We start from the raw sequence: 24,731 nt of genomic DNA, 5'->3' as shown, positions 1-24,731 counted from the left end.
CTGCAGTCAGTGTCAGGCCTGCCAAGATGCCAGAAATATCTGCTGAACTCACTGCACCAGTGTCTCACCTGAGACTTTTACAATCTCTGAAGACAAAGGTCACAGAAAATATAGCACAGCTTTAAAAAAAAAAAAAAAAAGATTTATTTTTTTGCCTTTATTTTGACAGGATAGGAAAGTAGATGAGAAAAAAGTCAAGAGAGGGGGGGATAACACATAGGAAATGGCCTGAATTGGACTCAAACCCAGGCCTTGCAATGGACTTTCGGTGAAGTTTGGGTGAAATAAGGAGAAAAGACAACCAACAACTAGTCTGTATTAATTAAAAACTGGAAAACTTTCCAGTTAATCAGAATTCCAGGCTCAGGGGGGGAATTCAGATTTTAGGGGATAGTTGGAAGAAGCTGGTTTCATCGTGGTATGTTTGCTCATGTGAAGCCCAATCTCAGCTTATCCAATACAAGTTGCTTCACAGAAATTACTGGACTCCCAGTAAGCTAGTCAGGTTGAAGCTTGCTGACGATGGCACCTGTTGGAAATGCGAGGAGGAAGCCAGGACCCTAGTTCATATGTTGTATGCATGCCGGAAAAATGATTATTTGTGGGACAATTATATTGTAAATTATATTTGAGGCTTCACAGTATAAAGGGTGACAAATATAAAATGATATTATATAAAACATGCTTAATTTAAATGCCCATTTGGGGAGGTATTTGCCTGTGATGAGGGGTTTTTGACCACTGGAAAGGATTCCTGTGCAATTCTCAAATCCCAACACCTTGATGCTCAACATGGATGATTCTGTGCATCAGTCAAATATTATTACTTCACTCTTCTCTGCAACTGGCTGCTAGACCAGCAACCAAGCATCAGCACCAAGAAAGAGTAGCCCACAGATCAGTAATACCACATATTTTTACAATACCCTCATCTGACAGCACACACTCACTGCAGGTAGACGGGGAGTCCAAACCTGCCCACGCACTGCTAATACGTTACCACCGCTGAACCATAATTTCCTCATCATCCACCCTGCTGCATGTCTTTACGCCACTTTTAAACACGTATTTCTTCACTTTGATATAAATCGCATCAGCTTTTCATATGTCAAAGTAGACAGCGTGCTCTTTTCAATGTCCAGCTCACAATGAACACTCTGGCTCCTTCTTATAAAAGTCGCAATAACAATTGATGAGAAAACAAAACAAGCGGCTGAATTATCTGTTAGCTTCAACGTAGCTATAGCCTTATAGCCTTTATATACAGTGCTTTGTATCTGTGTCCATGCTGTTGTTTCTAACCAGAGGAATGCTACCCATCTACTTCTCTCAGTCTCTACTGCAGGAGAACACAAATCCCTGCAGTATATATGCTCAACTATTCACGAAGCATAATTTCAATCAGCTGCACAGTTATGCAAGATACTGTGGGTAAAAGAAATTAAATCTATAACTATTTACATGGAAGAAGCTGTAAGAAATAAATGTTTGATATTTCTGCCTTTACTGTAATATATATTGTACATATATTTATTACTCTCAGATTTAGCCATTCTTATATTTTGCTTGTTTTATGTTATTGTATTTTTTTTTTGCACACCTCTGTTGCTTGTGAAGCTCGCACACAAGAATTTCACTCGCATGTACTGTACCAGTGTACCTGCACATGTGATGTGACAATAAAAGTGATTTGATTTGATTTATTTGCAATTACACAATTTCTAAATATTAAATTGCTAAATCTATGTGCTTGAAAATCAGTAAAATGTCAGACACTCACAAGATTCCCTGTTGTCTGATTTACTCAGCTCACAAAAAAGCTAAGAAATTATCAGGTTTTCTAAAAAATAAAATAAAATAAAAAAAATCCCCTTAACAGCAATAAAATGAAGGAAAAAAGAAATCTCTGAACACTCGTGTTTGTCTACTGCGATGTGATGCATTATACATCACTTGCTGTACTGTCCCGTCTCGTGTGCGCCATGGCGCTCTGTTGTTGTTAAGCTTGAATGAAGCTGTGACGAGCATTAATGTTAAAGTGACCCACATCCGAATGACAGACTTCTGCTACTTCAACAGAGCGTTACACCGCAGAGGGGCTTTAGTTTTTCAAAGTAAAACATTTCTGCTAATGGACACAAAAATACTAAAATTAAATATAATTACTAGATAACCAATCTGTAAAAGCCTTTGAAAACAGCCTCTTATGAGTCAGACTATAGAAAGTATTTCCTTAGGTGGAATACCAAATACCAAATCCTGTCTTTGGAAAACACTGCTCACTGCTGGCATTAATAAAAAAGCCATTACAGAAAATTAGTACAAAACTGTGCTGGATACCCTCAAGCAGTGGACAGACACAGCTGAATAATCTTTATAATGAAAAAGAGATGTTAAGGAGTGACCGTCTCCAGTAAAAACAGAGAAAAGAACTGCCGAGATTACAGTGGAAGAGGAGGAAGAGGAGGTTTCCTTCCCGCGATTCACTTGTGTCAGACAGAAACTGACACAAACACGCCATGATAGGTTAAGCTCTTGTTGGGTTCTTGTTTCTTTATGTAATTTATCAATTAATAAATAACATTTTCTGGAAAAATAAAACTATTCTTTAACTTAGTTCTTGTAACATATAATTAAAGCCAGTTTCTTTTAAGGGAAAAATTCAGAAAGAAAGTGTACTGAAGAAGGAAACTGCATTCAATAAATCTAAAAGGTGAAAACATATGCCCACTCATAAGTCAAAAGGCGTGTTGTTACTGCTACGACTTCTCCACCCACCTCTTTGACCTCCAGCAGCCGGCCTGGGTATTGACTCTTGGCTCGTCGAGCTGCAGCTGGAGATTTGTGGTGAGTGATCGTGACGATGTTGCTGGGTGTGGCGGGGTGACCCAGGTGCCTCGGAGATCCCGGGGATGAAGTTGGTGTTAGGTGGGGAAGGAGGGAGAAACTACGGGTCCGACCAGAGGAAGAGGAGCCCTGGAAGATGGGATTTAAAGATGACAGGAACATGATGATGTAAAGGAAAAAGTAAAGGAAAATAAAAAATCTATACATAATGATTAAAAAATAAATAAATAAGGGTTTAGTAAGATGTATTCACTATTACACATAAATGGAGAGTAGTTTTATGTTCATGAGCTTCATGCTAGTGTTAATGTTGTGCGTTTTATTATGATGTCACCTAGTGACACGGATCCGTCACTTCCAACTCATCACAACCAACGCCTTAAAACCTTTAAACTCACTGGGTAAGTCCTGGTAAATGAACTGTTACTTAAACCGTACTAATCTTACTGAGCACTACACGCCACTTTCATCCAGTGACACACAATCGTACAATGATTTGTGCTACAGTCATGTGGCAAAAAAAGTACAACCTCTTTCAATTTAAGATATTACATATCAGGACATAATGGAAGAAAAATGAACTGGTCCTAAACTGGTCTTGAAGTTAGGTAAATACAAGCTCATATGAACAATAACACATGACGTATTAAAGCATATTATTTATTTGTAAAATATAGTAGCAGGAGCAGTGTGTGAAGTACACCCTTACTGCTTTCTTAGGAACTAAGAGAGTAAGTAGCAGCCGGGCGCTGCTAATCAACTGCACTTAACTAACTGATGAGACTCTACAGGCCGCAGTATGTTAAACGTTCATGGCAGAACTATTTGGAAAAACAGCAACCGTTTTCTCTCTAAAATGAGCATGACAGCAAAGCCAAAAAAGCCAAGACTCTCCTTAAGACAGATGAGACCAAAGTGGAGATATTTGCTCACATTTGCACAGCAAAAAACAAGCACAGCATACCACCTGTCAGGCAGTGGTTGGGGCCTGTTTTGCAGCCACAGGACCTGAACACCTTGCGGTCAAAGAGAAAACTTGGAAACATACCAAAGTATTTTACAGTCAAATATGAGGCCATCAGTCTGGCAGGTAAATCTGGCCTGAAAGTGGTCATAGCCCCTATTTACCAATATGTGAAAACACTAATTTACCATTGGATTTATGGGATATGTGCCAGCCTCCCGTTCTGTTCTAACCACCATGTGTACGTTAATAAATCAATTGCAAGGGAAAACCCTGCAGGAGAGAGTCCAACTGAAGAAAATGAAACAAATGTGTCCAAAGAGGAAGCCAGAAAACTTCCAGATTAAATGATGGCGGTTTGGACATCAATCAAAGTCAAGTGCTTAATCCAATCAACTGCGGTGGGACCTAAAGAGAGCTGTGCATAGACGGATGCCTGCAAACCTCAACGAACTTTCGTCCATAACAATGTGAGATACTGATAAAATCCAAAACAGCTTAAAGGTGGCTCTGCCAACAACTGAATCATGGAGTCATTGCATTTTGGATTAGTTTGTGTTAAATAAATGTTGACACAGTGTGATGTGTCATGCATCTTGTTGTTCCCCAGTAAAACTGTTACCTAAAAACATTTTTTCTCATACAAGCATGTGAATTGATAGGCGGTGGGTGCCTCAGCTGAGTTTTATCAAAAGATAGAATCAGCCTTTTTGTTGTTTTGTTTCCCTCTGCGGCAAAGCTTAAGTCACATCACATCTTTCATTTTGATGCCTCCTTTGCTTCCCCCTCTGTGACTCTTGTCTCCTCACTTCGCTGACCTCCATGCTCACACAGGCAGCGATGTCAGACCAGTATCTCTCTCTCCTGCCCCTGCTCTCCATTAGTATACTGCAGCAGAGAGCCAGCGCAGATTTATCCCCCAGAAGACCACAGAGGTCTGGTCACAGCAGCGGTGAAAATAAAATGGATCAAATAAACAACTTCCACCCCAGAGCACCACACAATGAGAGGGAAACAAATGGCCTTCCCGTTTTTGGTCAGAGATGCTGCTCACTCTGCAGTAACCGAGAGGATCAAACCCATCACGAACCTGCCGTTGTTACATACCACACAAATAATCAGGGGTCACTCCCTCTTCTTTTCAGATAATAAAACTGCTCACAAGTTAAGAATATTTTCCTTCTGATTAGATGCATCACCAAAGTCTAAGCAGAGGGAGGTACTGAAGGTCGGTACTTGTGAAGCAGTTCTAACAGAAGATAATCAGCTTACGGGAGAGTACATTGTTGTATTGTGCGCGGCTAAGCCACGAGCTAGGAGTATGAGGAAAAGACAGTGTTTCGGGAGTGTGAACAGATAGACACGCTGAGGTTTTGTACTCCAAAAACTGGCACAGAGCCCCAAAGCACTTTAATAAACTGCAACAGAAAAAATAAGAAAGCTGTAAAGAAAAAGGAGGGCCAGAGCTGGAAGGAAGGAAGACAGACGTGTATTTACATAATTAGAGCTCTTTTAGTTAAGTGCATTCCTCTCTTACCATTTCACTTCTATCTAAAATTAACTGCTGAAATCGTTAAGTTAAATAAATAAATAACTCGGCAATTGCAAAGTTAATGTGATTATACTTTACTAACTTCACTTAAAGAGAAAAGCAGAGGTCTTACAGGTCTTACTGGGGGACAGGGCTCGTTCAAAGAAGGTGGCCTCGGTACACTTCCTGTTAGTCTAACCCTGCGGTACAGAAGTCCTATCTTTACAACAACACTTGCGTGGGCAAACCTGGCCCTCTGCGAGGCATCAGGAGTAGACAGGAAAGTCAGCACCACAGGGAAAGACACTTATTACAAACAACTTGCTATTCAGCAATAAACTTGGTTAGAGTGTCTGAAAATAGCTCAATACTGAGACACTAAAATGGAAAAAAAAGTACTGGGCCACAGACACATTACACCTGCAGCTGTTAGGCCACCAAAACCGAAGCCATGAAGCTCCCAGCACACAGATTTGGTGCTGATGGTAATACCAGAGTTTTTAGTTCTCTCTGTGGTTAAATACTTGCTCATACAGTTTTCTCTCCACCTTTTTAGGGTTTTTACCCAACAATAAAGCACTATGAGGTGAAGGCTGCTGTAATTTGGCCTTATATAAGTGAAACTGAATTAAAATGAAATTGCAGTCATTGAGCTAACAGAGAGTTGGTGCCCTTTACACACTGGAAAACAACACTCTTTAACTGCTGTGGTTCTTAAATGCTTTCATTTGCAACAATATAACTTACTATACACCAGAGAGTATGTAGGAGTGAAGAAACTTCTGACTGACTTGTTAACAGATATGGCCCATTACTTTGACGAGGTGGGTGTCCACTATGAAAAACTTTCAAGTGTGAATTGATCAAAGTCTATTCAAAGGCTTAATCGAGCAGAAACAGCTGTATCAGTCTAACTCACAGGGCATATGTTGCCTTCTTGTGCCCTCAGGAGGGGTGTTTGCACCTTTCCAGCTTCACAACAAAAGAAATAATAAGGTCACTGGCCAATTTATCAGACTGCTAATCAGCTTGATAACTTCAAAGGCTTTTACAGAGAAACTCTGAAGCCATGTCACGTGAATTTAGACTATCACAACAGAATGCTGGAGCCGGCTACCTGCAGGACTCAGCTGTGGCTGGAAAGGGGAACCCTGTTTGCTGACTCCAACAGATGCGACCTCTGATATTTTGGCCGCACTGCAATAAACAAGGTCAACTTGTCCTGTGGGAAATGATGGGAAGATCCTCAGGCGAAGAGATATAAGTGTCTATTCATTCATTTAAGAGTTAGTGCTTTGTTGAACATGGGGCTTTCTTAGACTGGAAGCTGTATGTGATGCAAACAACGTGGCTGCACAGAGAAAGATGATGTATTTATTCTGCACTTTCACTAGATTATCAACAAAGCAGGTTAAAACAGGAAACACATTTTAACAGCAAAACCTCACTTTTAAATGATCTTTATGTATTATATATGGCACAAAATGAAATGGTTAAGCGCCCCGCCACAAAATTTTGTAAGTTCAAAGTTTAAATTTCCGTTGAGATCTGTCCATAAATCTTTGAGTAATTCTGCAGGCCAAAAAAAAAAAACAAAAAAACCCACACACACAAAGGAAAAACAGCCTAGTTACATCACTTGGTTCAGTTCTACTGCCCCCTCATCACTCCCTTTTACAGCACACAAACAAAGTAGCACAACATTAGCATGCTTCATTTTTTTTAACCTTTAGACCTCATCATGTCTAACAATGCAGTCTCTCTTTACCGGCCTCATGCTCATAGGCGTGTTTGTGACTGGGATAGATATCCATTTATTGATAAAGATGTGTAAATGTGTTTATAGGAAATGAAGGACACGCTTTCTAGCAGTAAACTCTGTTGCGATCAGTCCAGTTGATGAATGGTGGTGATGACACACATAAGACTGATGATTATTAGTTACAGCGCAAGACTAAAGCATGATGGAAGGAAAACTGATTAAATATCACATTTTAAAATGTTATTAGCTTGGAATATAGAGCAATGTGAATGCACATGCCTCCGTAAATAATAACCATCAAGTTTTCTACAAAGCCATACCGAAATAGAAGGTTTAATCTTTTAACAGTGGCAAAAGGTTTACATGTCTCAGTGGTCGAATAGTGAGTTTCGGAGGATATCGGGGATGGCTCTGGGTGTAAATAAGATAAGATAAGATAAGATAGAACTTTATTAATCCCTCTGGTGGGTTCCTCTGGGAAATTCGATTTCCAAAAAAAGCACAGCAACGACCGAAGTACAGTTTAATCAAACAAAACAGGAAACAAAATAATATTTTTATCATTAAAATAAGAAATACAGACAATAATAAAGGTTAGCTAGGGTTGAAGATTACATGTATTTTCCTGCTGAGCGAATGTACTTCACACTGAACTGCTTGTATGCGTTTATAATGCTGACATCGAGGGGCAGAGAGGTGATGGCTGTGACAGCCTCAGAATAAATTTACATGTAGTTAAAAGTAAATGCCTTTCTGCTGCGTTTTCTCTTGGCTCCGGGCAGGCTGGGAGTGGCACTGGATATGTGGAGCAGTTGGACCGGAAGGAGGGCGGGGGCTGCCGGGTACTACTGGGTTTCTGACTTGGCTCTGTGGCTCCCTTCCCTTCTCTTCCCCACGTTGTGTTGGCCTGTGAGGTGCATTCCCTGGGGCCTCCCTGCAGACACGTTGCCTTGTCCCTGTGCCTGGCTCTTTAGGGTGTGGTGGGTGCCTCTCATTTCAAGGACTGGTAGGGGTGCAGGAGCTGTCAGCCTGGAGTGGACGCCTTGTGGGATTGGTCGTCATGCACTGTTGGAGCTGTGCGGCAGCCCCTGGGTTGGGGTAGCTGCTGTCCCACTTGGCCTTCGGATCGCTTTCTGCCTTTTGGCTTCTGCAGTATTGGTTGACTTATACCGTGTGTTCAGACTTTCCTGCATGGTTCTCTCACAGAACGCTGGTGTTCTCAGCTTGTTGGTCTTTGCTATTGGTTGTGGGGTTTCTGGACTTTTAAGTTCTTGTCACCTCATCAACACTTTTTCTTATATGTTTGAACTGTGAAGATTGGGGTGTTTTTGATGGGGATAGAGTTGTTCTCATAGCACAATTACCACACTGCTGGCTGCCTTCTATGCTTGTGTACGCACCTTAGTTCAATATTGGTTTCTGGCTCTCATCATGGTGCACTTTGCTGGCTTTTCAGGGGTTTTGGTATTATGGAGATTACAGGTATAGCTTTACAAATGCACACACACACACACACACACACACACACACACACAAAAGGAAAAGGGGGATGGGAGGTGGGAGGTGGGCCCTAACGATGTATCAGAATAATATTAATTGACGGATTGCTATTTTTGCTGACAAGTCGGTGTCTTACAGGCAAACTACAGGAAATGATGGCAATCTGCTAACAACCAAAGCAATCTCAAGGTGGTTTTCAGTGCTGCAGCATATATTTTTTGTTACTAATATCAACTAGAGACTATCAGCAACCTCCAGCAACCACTTCCCCACTGCTCCAAAATTACACAATTTTCCCCTACAGACTGATTTCAGGGGTTCTGTGTCCAGTCTCTGACTGAGGGCTAAAATGGACATGAAGCCACAGCTTAGGTTTCCAAAGTTGCAACTGAAGAAATCTAGAACAACCTTTCAGACAGACAAGATCAAGGCAGAAATATCTGCGCATAACGCACAGCACCACGTTGGGCAATAAAGTGGCATATCATCACAAACATGCCGTACAAACTGTCATTAATTCACACTGTTTTGTCGAGCCCAAAGGATATCTGCACTTACCTCCTACTGATTAGAAGCATGGCACACAAGCATATTCTTGCTCTACTTCAAAATAAAAGCCATTTTTGACTGCACCTTTAATGGATCAACATCTTTTTCCATAAAAACTCACAAGGACACGAAATCATTCGCCTCTGTTTGTAATAAATCTTTCCCGACACACTTTTTGTGTCACAGAGGTGAGTTATCGGAGATGTGGCTGCGCCTCCACCGCCAGCTGCCTCATCAACGGAGTGGCTGCGATAACGATCTGTGAGGCAGACAGCGAGGCTCAGGGACGGATTAGACCACAGCACTGCGTACAGTAATAACAGCTGCTGCCGTGGAAATGCCCCGCAGTCACCGAACGGGAACAAAACTGCTACTCAGCTCCACAGGCCAGAAGGGAAAAGACTGATAGAGCGCATTGCCTTTCCATTTTTTCCTTACTTATCCAATTTTCTCCCATCTTTTGATTGCTTTTCTCATTATGGCCGAGCAGAGTAATTGGAATCCCCCCCGCTCCAGCTGTGCAACGGTTTGATGTGTTGAAGAGCTACATGTTGAATAAGCAAGTTGGCAAACAGGCAACATAATGAGGCTGTAAACTATTTAATTGTTGAAAAAGACGCACAAAATCTGGATTTTGTAAGGAGCTATATGCAGCGGACTGATATCTACGCTCAAGGAACAACAGAAGTTTTCGCTCTCATGGTTTAACATTTGAAGGTGAACCTGTGTGTGTGTGTGTGTGTGTGTGTGTGTGTGTGTGTGTGTGTGTGTGTGTGTGTGTGTGTGTGTGTGTGTGTTCGTGCAATATTTGTCTGTCATTTACTCACCAGCAGCTCCTGGCCTCCTCCTGCTCTTTCCACACTCAAGTGTTCATCTGAGCCCTTTAGCTTCCTCACCTGAAACAAAAAGCATAAACTAAGTAAAAAAGAAGAAAACCTATTTGAAAAAAGCAGCTGCTTCCAAAGAGCGAAGAACAGTAGAAAAAAAATGTATAAAAATACAGATTTCATCTTAAAGTCATCTTTAAAGTTCTGCAGATTTAGTATGCAAACATAGTGAATACATACACAAGTATTTCTTTTCTATTCATGAAGCTAAAGTGAAAAAGATGCCAGGAAAATCACTACACTCAAAAATCTTTGCATTACAAGTAAAATATTATGGTGATTAGAATCTAAATCTAAAAGTTTGTTTCTCTTTTTATCCTGTAGGCTTTATCTATGTTCAAGAATATAAATTAGCCCAGAAGTCCACTTAGCAACCCCTTGGCAATGTGTATCACTGGTGGGTTGATATCATTCGCAAAGATAGTACCTCAGAATACTTTGGTATCTAGCAGATTACTGCATTTGACCTTAGCTTTCATGGAAGATCCCAAATTGTTTGGAAAACAAAGAGTAAAACTTGGAAAAAGTCCAAAACAAACCAGAAATCAGAAACCTCACCCTCAGAGCAAAAGTTGTTACCTTACTGCTGCAATTTTACGAGGCACAAAAGAGATAACTCAAAAGATAAACGCTGTGAACTCTACATATTCCAGCGTTGCAGTACCAGATAGCGATAGCCTCAAACAAGCTTCTCCAAACTAACAGTTTGTACAGATGTTCATATAATGAAGTGGCTAATAGCATCAGCTCTAAACTTTACTCAAAAAACAAACGATGAAGTACATTCTGAGTAACTGCAATCTGACGCAAAAACCTAACTTTAATACCAAAAGTTTGCAGAAATAACACAGTTTGGATTTTTTCTCTTGTTCATGCACTGCTGATTTTCACACTGTCACCACCGGCTGTGGAGCTCCACAAGGAGCTCTATAACAAGCCTCATTCTCCACTGGATCAGACGAATGGGGATACACCCCACAGAGATACAGGCAGCACACACACACCGACACACATAGAACTAATCCCTTGACGACCACACTAAACCCCCAAAGAAGCAATGGCCCAAACATTATTCCATGAAATCCATATTTGGAAAAAAAAATACAGTTTTTGATGAAGGTAGTTATAATGCACCCAACTCAGTAATCCATCTGGAGTGAGCATACAGAGATAAGAAGAGGACAGTGACGCCAGGGACTCTTAGCTGCACATGCATCCTTTATTAAAGCAGCAGGAGCGCTCTACTACACGATATTTCCCTAAATCACTAAATCAAAGGAAGGACTAAAAATATTGTCAGATTAATCAGCAGGCAAAGCTTCACAAGACAGATGAGATGAGTTGGGCAAAGGGTGTCAGCCTCACTTTTGTTGCCGTTTTCATTTTATTTCTTGCGTACATTAACACATTTCTGTATGTCTCGTTCACTTTCTTTTTCATATTATTTGTTTCCTTTTAGAATGAGTCGCTCACAAAGTCAGAGGCACATAGTTCATCTGGAAACGTAACAGTACTTGTTGTCGGCAGAGATGTGGCATTTATCTGGATGCCATTTAATAAAGTCTTCCGACTGCAGATATGCTCACTGTGATGAGCATTCATAGGGCGAGTGCAGAGAAGAATCGGAAAATGTAACAAACCTCTGTAAATCACCCGAAAGAAGATGCCATGCGCAGTGTGTCGAGGTTAAAACTATTCAGCACTATTACTTTCATGTCATCCATTTCAGTTTGTTTCATCACCATCCAAGATCATTGTCAAATAAGTACAAGAGCCAATGTACTACACTCACTTTGAAATTCAGGATGCAGCCGGAGTTCATTGTTGTTTATCCTGCTATAACACAAACGCTTTGGGAAGCTATAACCCAATAACTCTTTGAAGTCACTTGTTTTTTGTTTTTAAAGAAGCGGAAAAAATGATATTTTAGTGCACTATGACTACGAATCAATGACAGGAAGAAATAATAAAAACAGTAGTAGCTCATCTGGCTCACAATCCATAGCAAGTCACAGGTTATTGTAGCGCGCAAAGTGCTGAAAGAAAGATTTTGTTGTCAATTAAAATCAACTGAGAAGTTAAGGAAGCTCGCAAACAGCCAAATCTGGGACAAATTAATCCAGTTCACGACTAAATAAGATCAGGAGTATTATGATCTAGACTGTATCTTGTGATGGGTCGTTAATTAAGAGACCAATTGAAACTTAAAATGACAGGAAGAAATCTGTCACTTTTCCATTTACTCAAAGCCAGCCGCTTAAAAGCAGAATAAAAAGAAAGAGGGCAGGAATTCCTTTAGGTACGCTGCACAGAGTTTTCCACCTGAGGAAAATCCTACTCCTGTCAAAAACAAATAAACAAAAACAACAAAAAAAACTTTGTACTGAACCCAGTATGAGTTTGCAACAGTATTCTATTTCAGGCCTTTATAAACAGACACACAACAGAACATTAATCTCGAGGGAAATGTCAAGGTTCTCTGCTGACTTATCTTCCTCAGCAACAGACACCAAGAGCTTAGACCAGGGTCATGTTTATAACATGTTTCTGTGTCTGTGTGTGTGTGTGTGTTTTACCTTGGCACTGCTGTCAGAGTGACGTCTGGCACATGCTTGGAGCTGGCTGATCCAAAACTGCTGCTCCTTGGCATCAGAGGCTACAGAAAAACACACACAGAACAAAAACTAATTAAAAAAATTAAAACCCATATGCTCCTGACTCGACTAACAAACTAGTGCATGAGTTCAGGTGCCGATCAATACACAGCTATAAGAAAGCCTTCAAGTGTCCACATCTACCAATGGTTAACAAGCACTTATTATCGGCATGAAGTGAGACAGAGTCACGGCTGCAGACAGGGGACTTTATTAAGGGTTCAAGACACTGAAATGCAGCCCAACTGCATTTCAGTGTTTTTGCTAAACTGTCTTAGTGTAAACACAACACTCGTCCATCTGCCTTTTTTATGCTTGAATAATTCATAGATCAGTGTTAAGTGGCTTAAGGATACATTGCAGTGAAAATGCCTAGGTGCAAGCACTGGAACCTAATCAGCCTTTGCCTTAATAAATAACCATTTCAAAACTGAAATTTATTGACTAATGAGTTAATGATTAGTAAATCATCCCAGATTTATATGTTATCTATTTACTCACATGTAAATGGTTTTAGTTCCTTCACAGGATGAGACCATTAGATCAAATCCAAGTGAAACTACACAGTGACTAAGGGTTTAGCATCAAACAAGGCAAAGATGTTCCCACACATGTTTTACAGTGCTTCAAACAGACAACGTAAACAAGTTGGTTTTACCTTTTTTAAACAACCAGCAGCCTTCTTTACTTTATGTTAAATCAAAATTCTTAAGCAAGTTTAACCAAAGACTTAATTAACCCCAAAAGGCAGAAATGAGTCGGTATGCCGCAAAAAACAAAGAGCAGAGAATAAAACAGCCAACACACAGTTAGCTTAGCTTATCCTCATTCTGCCAAAGATAAAATAAATAAATAAATAAATAAATAAATAAAAAATCAACCTACTAGCGCCTCAAAAGCTAGCTAATTAACATGTTTCATAGGTTTCATTCTCCAGCTGTGGCACTAAACTGCTACTAAAAAGTAGCCACGCACAAATCCCCACATGACCCCGTTACACTTTTCGATTTGTATGGATCAAACATGTTAAACAGTGGTGCAGCATAGCAATGCAGAATTATGCTCTTTGCTTTCCAGGCTTTTTGCTAAGCTAAGCCTAATGGGTGTAGCTACAACAGAGTTCAGGGTACACAAGTGTAAAATAAATAAGGATCTAGATTACGGTTTGAGATGGAGTGAACCGGCTACTGCTTTAAGCTACAAACTTCGCCAAAGGGCGATGAGGGCTGAAAATGAGGCATCAGTGAGGTCAACCTGCAGGATGCCAGCAATCTCATTTGCTTTTGAATGATCACTGAACTTGCTGACTGTGTTCCTGAATATTTGATCATGTTACTTTCTGAATGATGTCCTGAGGGCTGCTATCACATTTGAACCTCTTCATTTTCCTGTCCACGCCAAATTGAACACTCAGTATTCAAGAAACACCAGCAACTCATTCGGCCACTTTGCTATTCGCAAAGTGGCCGCTCAGCTTGCATGTGTTTTTTCCCTCAGCACAGAAACAATCCAGGCCGCTATCCAAACACAAACCGCCAGATTTGCTGACTAATGCAGTGAGTTGCAGCCTCAGGCTGAAGAAGACGCTGACTGTCTGCTTGCTTTGACCTCTTCCAGGGCAGAACGGAAATCCACCTGATCTCATTTCACTGACTAATTATTAGAGAAAAAATAACTGTGATGGCACTGATAAAAGTAAGACAGCAGGTCAACTCGAGCTAGAGTACAAACAGTAGAAAAAAGCTTTGATGCACGCAGGCCAGATGTCATTCTGCACTTCTTTTATTTCAATATAGCAAACAATAGAAAGGAACCAAAAAAACCATTTTACATTATGAAGTAAAATGCCTTTAAATTCATTAAAATACACCTGAAACAGGTATGACCTGATGATAAACTAAAAAAAATGTTAGGCATATCATTAAAAACGGCTGTAACTACATGTGACCGACTATGCCATAAAATAAAGACGCTCATTCAACATTTGGGCCAATAAAACCTCATATGACTGTGACATATCACATAAATCACATAAATCTGTTGTCCATCACTCACTTTGATCCCTTTCCTCAGGACGCACCTGATACACATTCCAGCCGTTAGCCTACCTAGCTAGTGACAACAGATGCATTTTTACTACTTTACTTTACTACAAGTGGGGCTAAGCCCAAATCAACTAAACTAATCAAAGTCATCTCAACTTTGGTTTAACTGAGAACAGCAACAGAAAACAAAAATGTGTCACCTGTCACCTGAAGTCATGAATCCAGCTAAGCTAAAGCTGCTTTTCATCACAAAGCACCTGGAGCTTAAAGACCTTGAACCGTGAAACGTTGAAGAATACAAGCTCAGGAAAGCAACTTTAGAAAAAGCACATATTTCTTTTTTGGCAGCTGAACAAATTGGAAAAAGTAAGCAGCCACACTCAGCTGGACAAGAACATATTCATCCAGTGGCGGTTGATAATGTGTGAATTTGTGCCTGTGACAGAACCAGCTAGTAAACAAAGTTGCACTGCTTGTGAGGATGAGGACTGCGCTAACATTCACTCACAGCTGCTAGATAGACTGTGCTCATATTAGCAATTTCTCTGTTCCACTTTACAAAACAGATACTTCTCTCAACTCTTTTGGTGCAGTCAAGGGGACAATTTGTAGAGCTTTCTGTTCTACAATCTTCTGTTGTTTAACTTTGGTGAGTCTGCGTAATTAAACCCTCACCTTCCTGTTCTCAGCTGATAAGAAAGGCACCTTTTTTGGGTCAGAGATGGTTGTGTGTGAAAATCACAGAATTTTCCTAAACGCTCAGTCCAGGCTGTCTGGCACCAACAACCAGGCCACATTCAGGGTCATCGTGACCATGTCTGCATGCATAAATGTACCGAGTTGCTGGCTTGTGATTGGCTGCTTATAGATATATGATATATGCAACTAAGCAACTAAAGTGGCTGGCAAGTGTGTATGCTCACATGGCAGAAAAATAAGGAAAGGCATAAAAGGCTAATAAAAAAGAAACCCCAATAACTCCTTAGATTTTATGCTTATCTGTTTAAGAGCCATTTCATTCTGCTTTTTGTTCTAATTATGCAGGTCACACAATAAAAATAATGCTGTAAAGTCTGTCCAGATGCCAACTTTACCAAACGGTCCATCTGAGGCTCACAGCAGCACTTGGGAGCATCTTTGCGGAACAGAAAAACAGGAGTGGGACACCTAAAGTCTTTACAAAATCCTCGCATGAATGAGCACAATAGGCCCACAAGACTTATTTATAGATCACAGCGTAAACACTGCTTCAAGTTTACCAGAAAGATGGGCTTCATTCAGATTTAAACTACTACACTGAACTCTGAATGTTTTGAGTTCAATGAGCCAGAACAGCGAGAAAAAAAAACACACAGAGAAAGTTCAAACTGAACATCCCTCACAACTTCAAATATTCTGCTGCGTTTAGTGACTGACTAAGACATAACTGTCAGAAGAAAAGATAAAATGCACATAAGCACAAAGTAAACTGAGGCATAACTAAAGTTTTTATTACTTATAAATCTCAGCTGAACCTGAACCAGAACAGCACTCCCACTCTGCACACGCTGAATTAAACATGTGTCTGAAGCAGCAGGTGCCAGCCTCGAAAGGTATGTATATTTATTCCGGACTGTTCAGTGCACGGCACTTGGTTCAGTGTAAGGTTTCCTTATTTCATGCCAGCCACCGAGCCAAAAAGTTTCTGTCAGAAGTCTATTCGTGTTGGCACATCTGCAGCATGAGAATAAAATTTCAAGATCACAAGCTCCAACCAAAATGCTCTGGAAGAGCAGCAGTCGCATCAAAAATAAGCTATAGCATGCCAACAGGATTAGCGCTGACATCTGAACGAACGCTGTGCCAGTTTTATTAAACACGTACAATGTGTGAAGTCATGCTACGTGTTCTTTTTCACTTTTAATCAAACTTGCTCCTCAGTCAGAAAATGAGGCTTCCCATCTCAACCCAGGCTCCCAGGAGGTGCCAACTAACTATTTCAAAGGCAATGGATGTGTCCTCAGTGCTGGCAAGAAGAAAATGCAGCAGTGGTTTGGGCAACTGTTAACCTATTCCTGGCGTTCTGGATTTACTGGTTAATCTCATCATAGTAATACAAAAAAAAAAATCATTACCTTCACCAAGAAGGCTTGTTTTTGGAGGTGTTTGCATCCATGCCATTGTGTCTGCAAACACAATAGCTCGAAAAGAGTTCATTCTGATACAACAGTGTAGGTGTAGTTTAGGTGTAGGTGTGGAGTGGGATCATGTTAATGCTAATATATCGACATTTGCCAGACATCCACCAAGGTGTTCAAGGTCAACTGAATAATTTAATGATCACAAATTGACAAAAAGGCTCATAACTTAGAAACTGATTCTTACAAGTGTGTTGTGTGTTGTCAACAGATAGAAAGTACTGTGTAAGGATTTCAAATATCATGTGATATTTGACCTCTGAGCTGATCTGATCTGAAGGTAAAAGTGAATCCTTTTTAAAACTATGCTTCTTACTGCAGTTGTTTGTATTGAAAACATTCATTTATATGGGGAATGACATACGGGAATTCTAAATATCTGATTATTAACTCTGACCTCTTCTTCAAGGTCATATAAGGTAAAACCATAAGAACTGTAAGAAATTATACTTGTATATGGGAATTTCATATATCACATTATTGTTTGCATCAACATATCATGTCATCTCACTTTTACATTTGACATCGACGTTTTTGCCAGTTTGACCGAAAAAGCATTGTCAAGAGAAAGAGAAATATATTGGAGAATAATGTTATGGAGTTTAATCCTCACAAACACCTGTTATCTATCATCCACTTCTACATAATGTACCAAGTACAATGCTATTCCCTTCACAGTGAATACTTCCCAAGAGTGAGTAAGCTTGGTGGAGGTTTGCGCTCTTGGAGTGCTTCTTGTATTAAAATATGTGACGCTGCATGTAAAACCAGAAAAAAAAGTCAAATGTATTTTCTTTAACTTTTTGTAACGTTTCTAAATTTCAAGATTAATGTGCAATAAAGGCCACATTTATCTGTTTTTGTTTAATTTCTATGTATTTTTAACTTAAAAATGTCAAACTATTTGAATTATTGTTGTTTTGCAGTGATACAAATGGATAAATACTCACTTGTAGCACATTTGTAAATTATTAAGTTTTAGGTACAAAACTGCACTGAGGTTACAAGAATCTGTTTATTGATCACAATCCACACAGCGTTATCTCCACAGGCCAAAGAAGTTAAGGTCACCAGCAAAACTAAGTGGGAAAAGTTTGCTGGAGGAGACGAGAGATTCAGCAGGTTCCTTGCACTGAATAAATGGCTTATATCAGCATGTACTGACCACTCAGTGCATTTTATCAACAATTTTAATATTTTTTGGGAACGCAGGCATCTGTTTAAAGCAAATGGATTTAATTTTAACAAGTCAGGGGTGAAACCGTTCACCTCCAACTTGTTTTATTCCATACGTCATCCATCTGTGCTTGGTGCTAAGGCTCATATAAACGAGGAGTTATTTCATAAAGAGGAACAAACAGTACTCCAAGAACAGACAAAGCCCAGCAGAAACCTTGAGGAGGAGCCTCATCTGCCCCCACGCCGGAAAAGCTTCAGAAAGGAGAGACATCAGAGGCAAGAAGAGGGGTCCCTATTTGCCTCCAACTCTCTCAACAACACCAACGACCAGGACCAGGGACCACGACCTTCCCCTGTCCCCCAAACCCCTGACAGGCCATCTCCCTCCTCCACCTCCCTTTCTCCCTCCTCGCCACACCTGAAATTCACTGAGGAGATGATGGAGTGGGTCAATGGCAACCAAAGGTTCGCCATTGAGCCCCGCCCTCAACAGAGCAATTGAAGTTACATTGACCGCTCCCAAACACGAGGGGGCAAATAATACCTCTAAAACACTTAAGTTGGCTTTATTAAACGTTAGATCTTTAGCTGGGAAAACATTTTTAATTAATGATTTAATCACTGAGCACAGCCTTGATTTTATGTTTTTAACAGAAACTTGGTTGGACCAAAGTAACAGTGGAGCTGTTCTCATCGAGACGACCCCTCCTAACTACAGTTTTATCAGTGAGGCCAGGGTGAGCAGGAGAGGAGGGGGGGGGGGTCGCTGTCTTATTTAATGAATCATTTCAATGTAAGCAGCTATCTCCTGGAAGTTTTCAGTCTTTTGAATATGTGGCTTTACAGCTGAAGGCCCCATCCAAAGTTGTGTTTCTTAATGTTTACAGGCCTCCCAAATACTGCACAGACTTTTTAAATGACCTCAGTGAACTGCTGTCTGTGATCTGTGTTGATTTTGACTGTGTAATTATTGCTGGGGATTTTAACATCCATGTGGACAACCCTCAGGACAAAGGGACTAAAGACCTGAGTAACACTCTGGGCAACTTTGGGCTGACTCAGCATGTAACAGAGGCCACACATAATAGAGGACACACTCTTGACCTACTGATATCCAAGGGCCTGAGCATTTCAAACATTACTGTGTCTGATGTGGGCCTGTCTGATCATTACTGTGTTTTCTTTGAAAGTAAAATTTCAGCCCACACAAATATATCAACAGCAGTGATCACAAAACGGTGTATAACTGAATACAGTAGTGAGATATTTAACCAGGTCTTCCCCTTAACACCTGGCCTGTCCAGAGGGTCAGTCAATGAGCTCGTCAATAGCTTCAATGCTAAAATGTTAAATGTTATGGACACTATTGCTCCCATTAAGGTGAAGGTTATCTCTGGAAGGAAAAAGTCTCCATGGAGAAACTCCACCCTGGTGAAAAATGAAAAAAAAGAGTGTTGGAAAGCTGAGCGCAGATGGAGAAAAACAAACCTCCAGGTTCATTATGACATTTATAAAGAGAAACTTCACAATTATAATTTACAACTGAGGAGTGCAAGGAGGTCCTACTTCTCTGACATCATCACCAAAAACAGTCATAATGCTCGGGTCTTATTTTCTACAGTTGACAGGCTAACAAACCCTCCTGTGTCAGTGGCAGCTGAACTTCATTTGACCATGGCCTGCAATGACTTTGCCAAATTCTTCACAGACAAAATCCAAAAGATTAGACCAGCAATTGGTACATCAACAACATATTCAGGATATATACAGAGTCCACTGAAAAACTGTTTAAACACCATCAAACAGTTTCACCCTATTAACAGCAAAGACCTGGAGGACATCTTAGGTCAACTGAACTCCTCCTCTTGCTGTTTAGATGTCCTGCCAACAAGTTTTTTCAAAAAGGTCTCAAAGACTTTGGAGTCAGACCTGTTACAGATCGTCCACTTTTCTTTAATGTCAGGTGTGTTTCCAGAACCACTAAAAACTGCTGTAATTAAACTTATACTGAAAAAGGACAATCTTGACAAAACACAAGTGAACAACTACAGGCCGATCTCAAATCTCCCATTTTTAAGTGAGATTACTGAAAAAGCAGTTTCTCTACAGCTCAATTACTTCTTAAAACAGACTAACTGCTATGATGCCTTCCAGTCAGGTTTTAGACAGAACCACAGCACTGAAACCGCTCTGACCAAAGTGTTCAATGACATAGGTCTGAATACAGACAGTGGAAAAATGTCAGTCTTAGTTTTGCTGGATCTCAGTGCAGCATTTGATACAGTTGACCACAACATATTACTCAAACGACTGGAGAACTGGGAAGGTCTTTAAGGAACTGTACTAAACTGGTTCAAAAAATACTTAGAAAACAGGAAATACTTTGTATCAATAGGTAACTTCACATCTGAGCAGACAAGTATCACATGTGGAGTTCCCCAAGGTTCCATCTTGGGACCCCTTCTGTTTAACATTTACATGCTCCCACTGGCACAGATTATAAAGAACAACAAAATAAACTACCACAGCTATGCAAATGACACACAAATATATATCACAATGTCACCAGGAGACCGAGGCCCTGTACAGGCTCTTGGTAAATGCATTGAGGAAATTAATGACTCGTTGTGCCACAATTTTCTCCAGCTAAACACAAATAAAACTGAAGTAGTAGTCTTTGGTGCCAAAGAAAAACGATTACAGGTCACCAGAGAACTTCAATCTATACACCTAAAAACCACAAACCAGACGAGAAATTTGGGAGTAGTGATGGATGCAGACCTAAACTTAGAAAAACACATTAAGACAATAACAAAATCAGCTTACTATCACCTCAAGAATATTTCAAGGATAAAAGATCTGATGTCTCAACAGGACCTGGAAAAACTAGTCCATGCATTCATCTTTAGTAGGCTTGACTACTGTAACAGCATCTTTACAGGTCTACCTAAAAACATCAGTCAGACAACTACAGCTCATTCAGAACTCTGCTGCTCGAGTCCTCACTAAGACCAAAAAAGTGGACCACATCAGTCCAGCTCTGAGGTCTTTACACTGGCTGCCTGTCCGTCAGAGGATAGACTTTAAAGTTCTGATGCTTCCCAGTATGAACCTTCCAGATCCCTCAGGTCATCTGGATCTGGTTTTTTATCAGTTCCCAGAGTCAGAACCAGACACGGAAAAGCTGCATTCAGCTTTTATTCTTCTTATATCTGGAACAAACTCCCAGAAAGCCTCAGATCAGCTGAAACACTCAGTTTATTTAAACCCAGGTTGAAGACTCACCTGTTCTCAGCTGCATTTGAATAAAGCACCAAATCCACACTTTTAAGCTTAAATTTCAAAACTTATATTTTAACTACTGATTTTATCTACTGTTCTGATTTTATCTACTGTTTTTTTAAATCAATTTTAAATCATGCTTTTTATTGTTTTTGTTTTTTAATGTCTCTGTAAAGCACTTTGAATCACCTTGTTGTTGAATTGTGCTATATAAATAAACTTGCCTTGCCTGGCTGACTGGCAAGGATGCACCCCCCGGCTGTGGGTAGCTCTGTGAACGGGGTTTTCAGAGTCAAAATCAGAATATTTCTTAACTTCTCTATAACTTCCAGGAGTGTAAGTGTTTTGTTACAGATGCTCACTTAAATATAAATATGAAAGATACCAAACAAAAACTCAAAAGTAAAAAAAAAAAAAAGAAGAAATAAGTAAAACTAAGGCACTCAAAGTGAAACGCTAAATTAAAATGAAATATTCCAAAGCTTAAAGCAACACTAGGTACGGTCTAGACAAGATATCACAAGTGAAAATAGTCCAGGTGTCATAATGCCGCAGGTGGGATTTCCTGTTGCATACATCATGGCTGAGCGAGTCTTGCGCTCCTGTGGCTGTACAACACAAAGAGTGTGGAGGATTGTCTAATACGGAGCACAACTTGAACAACATCTTCCTTTCTGAAACCTCCGTCAGAGAGTTTTCCCCTCACAGTCGAGAGGTTCGCTGAACGAGGACTTACAGGACATCATTTATTTGCAGCTTATGAAACTTCAGAAACTGTTCAGAAATAGTTTTGAGGGATGTTTACAGACACTGAAGTTAAAAGCAAACAAGGATTGCAAATACTAGAAAGTCCCGTTGTTCCTGATGACGTCATTGCTGATGGCGGCCGCATTTATGAAGACAGGATTTTCTGTCTGCATTTTTTTTTTTTTTTATACTTAAAACGAAACAGATCAAAGTCTTTTCTTATTAACAGTTTGCAGCACTGGAATGCTTTTGTCTGTTACAGAAGTAATTAAGGATATTCAGGCACTCTTGAACCTTTTCTTTCTTTTTAAAATTCTCATTTCTCTGCTGTACCAAAAACTTCAGGAACTGTGATAGGAACATTATTCAAGTCAAACAGTGCATTTTGTGAGCACCATTAATCCACTACTCATTTACTGGAGATTGGAAAAAAGAGAGTCCTCAGTACTCTCTTAAAAAAGGATTTATGCCAAACATCAGTGAAACTTTGTGATTTTCTGCAGGGGAAAAGCATCCCCTGATAGTTTTTGGGAACACTGGAAAATGTTGCGTTTAACAGAAGTGGGCTGGTTGTATTGGAGTGAAAGTTAGCAGGGTTCAAACTCCTCACACAGCTTTTTTGTTTGCTTGTTAAATGTGTAAGTGAATGCAGCACCACTGAGAATTTCTGAGAATAGTGTAATTTTCATCACTTTGTACAAACACATTCATCTGAAGCAAACTGGACCCTAAATCAACTCCCCTTTGTTTCCAGAGTATTTTTCACAAATATAATCATCAGAAGATGTTTAAGTGGGAAAATGAGTGCAGCACTCTCCTTGTTAGGGAGAATAAAACAAGGCGGCCACATTTTATCATCGGATTAATGCGGTATTACATCATCACCCAAAACAACCAAAAAAAAAAATCTTCTGAGATTTCTTTTTTAAAGTTAAGTTGAGATGTTATTATTGAGGTTCGGGTTATTTTAGTGCAGGAAGAATTCAATTTGCACTTGTCAATCACTTTCACTGCCAACATCTGCCAGCTACAGAAGGTCTCTTTAAGTGAAGAGGCAACTCTGAAAATGAGCCATTCACACAAACGCCGCATTCGATGTGTGTTCTCCCACTGGGAGTGGCTGCTCGCCCCTGCAGGGAGCACACAGTATTCAGTCAAAAACACCTGTAACAAGCTGTCTTTCTGCAAAAAATATCCGGTAACAAGCTTCCCACTTTCTTCTTCTTGTCATCATCCACAGAAATCACTCACTCTGACTAAAGGGACGACTTACCCGCAGATGAGCAAGCGCCTAAATCTGATGTTTATCTGTGATGTGCACAAGCACAGCTGTGATTTTAGGTAATTAGTCATCTGTATTGAGCACCAGCCTTGCACCTGTGCATATGCTGACACAAGTGATATACGTACAGTGCTGTGCAAAAATCTTGAGTCACTCGTCTTTTCTTTTTATTAACATAAAGAAATAGGTGCAGAGATTTATTGAAGCATATCCAAAAACACATGTAAAAACAGCATAAAAAAACAAAAACAAAGTTTGTACGATTCTAACGAGCTGGGAAGTCAATATTTGTTATGACTATCTTTATTCTTCAACACAGCCTGAACTCTCTTTGGCATTTTTCTTGTAATTTTTTTAAGTAGTCTCCAGGAACAGTTCTCTGGGCCTCTTGAAGGACATTCAAAGCTCTTTTTTGGATGTTTGCTGCCTTTTGTTCTGTTGTCTGTCAAGATGATCCCACACTGCTTCAATAGTGTTGTGGTCCAGGCTCTGTCTGTTTTTCTATCCAGGTAGGCTTTTACTGCATTTGCAATAAAAGTGGGATCGTTGACATGCTGAAAAATTAGGCTGCTGACAATCAGATCCTTTTCTGATGGTACTGCATTGTGGATTAATATCTGACAGAATTATGAATGCCAGAGTGCCACTGGCTGAAATACAGCCTTAAACCATAAAGCAGATATTTTACAGATGGTTGTAGACAGTGTTCATCACTTCATCACACTTATTGCCACCGATTTTTCATTCATTTCTTGTGTAACCTGACATGCCTCAGCCTTTTCTCCCTGTTTCACTTCCTTAACAATGGCTTCTTGACAGGTACCTTTCCACTGAGACAATTTCTCACTTTAAAAGAATACAAGAAAATTCTGGCTTGTTGGAGGTAACATGTAGAAACCAGAGACTAATGGGCTTTTGCCTTAATGAATAATTTTTTCTGAGCTGAAAGTGATTGACCAATGAGTTAATGATTAGGAAATCAGTCTCAGTTCATCAGTTGTATTCTCATGTAAATATTTGTAGCTCCATTACAACGGTCAGACTGAATCAAAGTGAAACAACAAACTGACTAAATCTTTGGTATTTTTCATCGGTGTAACTAAAGAAGGAGGAATCCAAAAAAACGAAACCAAAAATTCCTTTGAAAATGTTTGATAAAGCAGCCGCTGTCTAAAGAAAACCTTGTAAAGACCTTCAAAAGGCCTGGAAAATGACTGATTATAAACGCTTAATAAAGAAATATGAGAGAGACTGACTCACTGGATGCCAAACAGTAGTGTAGCATTTATATAAGAGTAGCTGCCTCACTGAGGAGGATTACACTG

At 40.0% G+C, this 24,731-nt stretch overlaps 1 protein-coding gene across 1 annotated transcript in view; it reads right to left on the bottom strand.

The window, feature by feature from the left end:
- The window catches only part of osbpl10a (oxysterol binding protein-like 10a), a 100,487-nt gene that overhangs the window by 52,784 nt on the left and 22,972 nt on the right, over window positions 1–24,731 (bottom strand). Inside the window, exons 3-5 of the mRNA XM_076879305.1 lie at window positions 12,617–12,696; window positions 9,981–10,049; window positions 2,779–2,976 (exon numbers count right to left, since the gene is read on the bottom strand). Coding sequence (XP_076735420.1) covers window positions 2,779–2,976; window positions 9,981–10,049; window positions 12,617–12,696 — 347 coding nt within the window. The remainder of the gene's footprint in view (window positions 1–2,778; window positions 2,977–9,980; window positions 10,050–12,616; window positions 12,697–24,731) is intronic.

The sequence above is a fragment of the Maylandia zebra genome, linkage group LG22 (assembly GCF_041146795.1).
Source record: "Maylandia zebra isolate NMK-2024a linkage group LG22, Mzebra_GT3a, whole genome shotgun sequence".
In the NCBI taxonomy this organism is placed as follows: Eukaryota; Metazoa; Chordata; class Actinopteri; order Cichliformes; family Cichlidae; genus Maylandia; species Maylandia zebra.
Note: the sequence above shows the minus strand (reverse complement) of the source record. Positions and strands in the feature narration are given on the sequence as shown.